Consider the following 4,877-nt stretch of genomic DNA (forward strand, 5'->3'; position numbering starts at 1 on the left):
CCAACAAACTCACCGGTCCGTTTAAATACTAAAAACTGGAAGCTTCCACTTTTTAGTAGTTAAATATTCTTGCATTTTTGCTCCCGGCTTAGGGAGCAAGCAAGCCCACTCAACCCCAAGTACTCACCATTCTTACAGTGGTGTAGCTTGTGCAGAGGCTGCAGCCTCTGCTGGGGCGGAATGCGCGGGGTTTTCGGCGCGATGCCCTCGGCGAGTACACGCTACAGCTGTGCCGCACGCTCTCCTGCGCGCGCGTGACGTGTGGGACGCGTGCGCTGCGCTCAAACGTCGCGATTTGGCGATAGGCGCTCGAGCCGGGGCACAGCGGATAGGTGCGCCGCGCAGGGGGGGTCGGAGGGGTGCGAGAGGGGGCGTGGGTCGGGCACGGAGGGGGAGGGAGGGGGCAGAGTGCTGCACATGTCGGATGCGATCCCCATCGCCTTTCTGCCGATGGCGCAGGCGTCGAGTCCGTCGACGTCGATCAGCGCACGCGCCTGCGGAGGAGCGGGGCGAGGGGGGCGAGGTCGGGGGTCGGGCGAGAGGCTCGGCGCGTGTAGAGGGAGCGAGGAGGGAGCGGAGAGGGCAGCCGGGGCAGGGAGGGAGTGGGAGGGGCGGTGCTAGCAGAGGCGGTGGCCCGCCGCACCGCCGCCGTCGCAAAGGCGCCGCCTGACCCGATGCCGATGATCCCGTCCTGCGACTCAAGCACCTGCGCACGCCCGTCGCGGGACGCTTCCAGGAAGGCTCGGGGCGGCGGCTGTGACTGCACTGCGGGCGGCGGCGCACGTCTCCAGTCCCGGTGAGCTGGACGTTGGTACCCGCCTCGTCCACCACGATCATCACCGCCTCGAGCCGCCGCAAGTACCTGCTCGCGCCGGCCGGCGTGAGGCGAGCGACGCGAGGGCCGCACCCGCTGCCCTCGCGGCTCACTTGTCCATCCTCCACGCCTTTGCCATCTCGACGCAGGCGCGCATCGTCTCGGGGTGCTCGGAGAGCTTCATCTCGAGGCGCTCAAACAGCGTCATCGCGTCGGCCGTCGCACCCGCGAAGCCCGCCATCACGCCGTCCTTCAGCTTGCGCACCTTTCTCGCATTCGGCTTGATGATCTGCGAGCCGAGCGAGACCTGGCCGTCGCCGATGATGAAGAGGCTGTCGCCCTTGCGCACCGACAGGATCGTCGTCGCGTGCACCTCGGCCTGCAGCGGCGCGTGGGGTGCAAGGGTCGGCGCCAGCGGTGAGCGCGGGCAGGAGCGACGCACGCAGAGCGGCGCCTCGTGCCAGCCGCCGAGGTGATGCCGGCCGCCGCCGCCGTGTCCACGCCGACCGGGGCCGCGCGAATACAGTGCGCTGGCAGTGCGCAGCACATGTGTCGGAGCTCCAGGCAGGCCCGCTCGTCGGCAGGCAGACAGCATGACGGCCTACGCTGCGCACGAGTACGCCGAGGGAGGGTGGCGCGGTTTGAGGAAGTGTCTTTTCACGAAACAAAGAAAAACACCAGCTCGAGGTGCGCTCCCGCTACACGGCCGCCCTCTCTCACCTTCCTGACCCCGCGTTGCGCCTCCTTCAGAACCAAGTGAGCGTGACCAGAAATTGAAAAGTCATGTTGTCAATGGTGGAACAAGTCTGGTGGGGACCTGTAGGGCCCGTCCTGATCCCCAGTTCCCGTCGGAGTAGGACGCGCTCCAGGCCGGCATGTACGAGATGGCCGACGCGCAGGGGTGCATCAACACGTACCTGCCGCAGCATGTGACGCGGAACCGGATTCTCGACTTTCAGGGTGAGACGTGGAAGGACAAGCGCGACACGGAGCGGCCCAACAAGAACTATGCGCGCGCTCCGGGCTGGTCGAAAAATTCGTCTTGCCAGGGAGGGATGGGAATAGAGTAGGCAGTAGCCAGGCGGGGCTAGAGAAAATTCTTTTCATCGCTTTGCTGAAAGATCAGGCGCCTGAATGGCGACAGTGAGCGTCTGGTCTCCTACTTATGGATTGCGCTCGAGGTACGAGGAGCGCAAGAGCGCGCCGCAGGCGAAGCGTTTATGCATATGCTGCCGGCAGGCGTGTCGCGTGAGGCCGACGGCGACATCCGAGGGGGCGAGTTTTTCTTCTTTGCCCCGCCAACGTGTTCTCCGGGTGTGCGCTGCATCCCCCCCCCCCCCCCCCCGCGCGCTCCCGCCCGTGCCCCGTTGGTGAGTACGAGTAATGCCGAATCCCATTGCGCGGCACCGCACATCCTCCACAGTCTCTCCCTCCAACATCCCATACACGTCTGACCGCCCCTCGCGCCCTCCATCAGGCGCGCAGGGTGCAAGCTGTGATAGGAGAGGGCCAAGGTGCCGTCGCATTCCCCCGTGCGCCCCGCCTGCGCCCCTGCACGTCGGCGGCTTGCCTTCCCTCATGACGCCTCGTCTCCACGGGTTCATCCACACGCCATGCGACCTGACTGCTGCCACAATGTGCGACCTGTGCTGGCCCACTTGCGACTTGGCGGCCTTCCAGGTCAGTGGTGAGCCAGCCCTGGGTGGCGCAAGATCTGAGGTTTTGTGACAATCCTCAGATCCGTGTTTTTCTCGTTGTTTTGTCGCTCGCTCCGCTCGCCACCTCACGCTCCGTAGCCCGGCCATGGCCAGTACCCCGCGTCTCAGTGAGACGCGTGGTACCATCCAACTCCGGTCGACGGGCTCGAATGCGCTCAGCCTCAGGAGGGACAAAACCGCGCGAATTCTGCACTCCTCGCTGCACCGCTGGCTTGACTGAATCAGGCAGCAGCAGGCTGCTGCTGCTGCCACAGCAGCAGTCTGCTGCGGCCCTAATACGCAAGTTGATGACTAGCAGCACTGCCGGGGGCATTCGAGCCGCCACAGCCGGTGTGCGGCTGTGCACTGCCACCTGCCCGCGGCTACGCACAATATGCGCTCGCATTGGATGAGCCCTGCTGATGGACCTGCATCGCCTAGCTGCACGAGAGCAATGCCGCAGGCAGTGGCCGTGGCATACACTGCGAGCACACTTGGTGCAGCTGCGAGGTGCAGCAAGAGCACGTCGTTCCTGCCTCTGATGCCACTCTCGCGGCTTGCAGCGCGTCACTCGCGCATGCTCTCCAGGAGCTATGGCGGGCGCGTGTGTGGGGCTGTAGCCTGTGTTTGGCCGGTTCTGACCCGTTTACTATCAGTATCATGTCCGGGCCACAAAAGATCGCACACGGGTAGCGGCTCAGGGGCCCAGTAAGTCGCGGAATCGCCAAATGTCACAACCTGCGCCACCCAGGGCTGGACCTAGTCGGGGCGTCAACAGGCCGCGCGGCGGTCTCTCTATCGGCATGTCGCAGTCTCGCAGAATTGGCATCCCGTCGTCACACGTCAGTCAGTTTGGCGCGTCACATCCCTTCTAGACACGAGCTTGTTTGTCAATCTCAGACACGAGCTTGCCGTCTTGCCTCAAGCGAAGCACAAGGGATAATATAGTTAATACGGACCTACGCCAACGTCTCACATGCGCGAGAAGAATTCAACGACACCCCTCGCCTTATACTTTAGATGAAATTAAAAATCCTCGCGGGCCCCACCCACCACCCTACCCCCCCCCGGTCACCTACGCCTATCTCGTTACCTGGCCACGGCGCGCACACGCGACACGGGTGGGGGCCCCCGGATCCGCCGGATGTGGGGGGGGGGATCGGCAGGCTGTCAGAGCACAGAGGACACCCCGGAAGTGCAATGGTTCTCTCTCCACACTCCCGTCCAACAACTAGAATGAAACCTTTTTGCGAGGCCGAGTGAATAAATAACTAAGTCACATCGAAACGGGAGGGTTAATGTTGCTGCTGCTGCTGCTGCTGCTGCTGCTGCTGCTGCTGCTGCTGCTGCAACGCACCGCCGGCAGACTCGACCGCTGACTCGTCCACTCGCTCCCCCTCGATTCGCACCACCCGCAGCAGCGGCGAGGAGCTGCGCGAATCGATGCGGGCGGGCGGCAATTCTCTCAGTGCGAGCGCGAGCCCGAGAGCGCCGCACGCCGCGGTGGCGAGGTTCTGCACGAGGGGGGGCAGACGCCAGCTCGGCACGAGCAGGAAGCCCACCGACCAGCCGAGAGACTGCACCATCTTGTAGAAACCCACGGCGCGCGCGAGCTCGTCGCCGCCTGCTCGCAGCAGGAGGGTGTGAAGGACCGTGATCACAGCCGCGCAGCGCGCGCGAGCCGCCGCCGCCCGAGTGCAGCTGCCGCAGGAGCCAGTACGCGTACGCCTGGACCTGCGAAGAGTCGGGGAGGCGAATGATGAAAATTAAAATGAGAAGGTGGTGGTGAGGATGCCGATGCGCCTGCGAGTCGGAGAGGCCCCACAGGAAGAAGGCGAGCGACGGGACCGCAACGCCTGCTCGAGCGTCGAGGAGTGAGGAGGCGGTCTGCTGAGGCGGTGAGCGGCGCCGTCGCGACGCCTTCTTCCCCGAGCTGGAGGCGAGGGGTGGAGCAAGTTGGCCAGTGCGCGCGCGCCGCAGGCACCTGCGAGGGGGGGGGGGGGGGGGGGGGGGAAAAAATTCCAACCCGCGAACGGGCCCCCCCGGGGAAAGGGGGGGAAAAGAACCCGGGCCCGGCTTCCGGAAAAAAATTCCCCCCGGGGGGCCCCTCCACCGAAAAGGGCAACCCCTAAGCCGCGGAAGTGGGGAGGCCCAAAGGGGCCAATTGGGGCAACCCCCCCGCCCTCGGGGTGGAGGCGGGGTCCAACGTCCATCCGGGGAGGGGGGGGCCCAGCACCTAATTAGTTTATGGGTTCCTTGGGGAGCCCGGGGGGGGTTCCCCCAAAACCTCGGGGAAACCCCAAAAAAAGGTTGAAGCCCATTTCCCCGGGTCTCGGGTGGGTCTCGGGTGGGTCTCGGGTTTTTTT

The 4,877-nt window shown here is 64.9% G+C and overlaps 2 protein-coding genes across 2 annotated transcripts in view; both read right to left on the minus strand.

The window, feature by feature from the left end:
- Positions 1-413: 413 nt before the first annotated feature.
- On the minus strand, positions 414-1,139 carry EMIHUDRAFT_47629 (hypothetical protein; the record flags this gene model as incomplete). Its single annotated transcript, XM_005783053.1, has 4 exons — positions 414-494; positions 644-706; positions 784-865; positions 928-1,139. Coding segments are annotated over 4 exons (438 nt in total), but the record flags the coding sequence as incomplete, so codon positions are not given.
- Positions 1,140-3,527: 2,388 nt separating this feature from the next.
- Positions 3,528-4,877, minus strand: part of EMIHUDRAFT_232475 (hypothetical protein) — a gene marked incomplete at both ends in the record, with an annotated part of 2,462 nt that continues 1,112 nt past the window's right edge. The window contains 3 exons of the mRNA XM_005783054.1: positions 3,528-3,568; positions 3,869-4,135; positions 4,173-4,367. Coding sequence (XP_005783111.1) covers positions 3,528-3,568; positions 3,869-4,135; positions 4,173-4,367 — 503 coding nt within the window. The remainder of the gene's footprint in view (positions 3,569-3,868; positions 4,136-4,172; positions 4,368-4,877) is intronic.

The sequence above is a fragment of the Emiliania huxleyi genome (genome assembly GCF_000372725.1).
Source record: "Emiliania huxleyi CCMP1516 chromosome Unknown EMIHUscaffold_182, whole genome shotgun sequence".
Lineage (NCBI taxonomy): Eukaryota > Haptophyta > Isochrysidales > Noelaerhabdaceae > Emiliania > Emiliania huxleyi.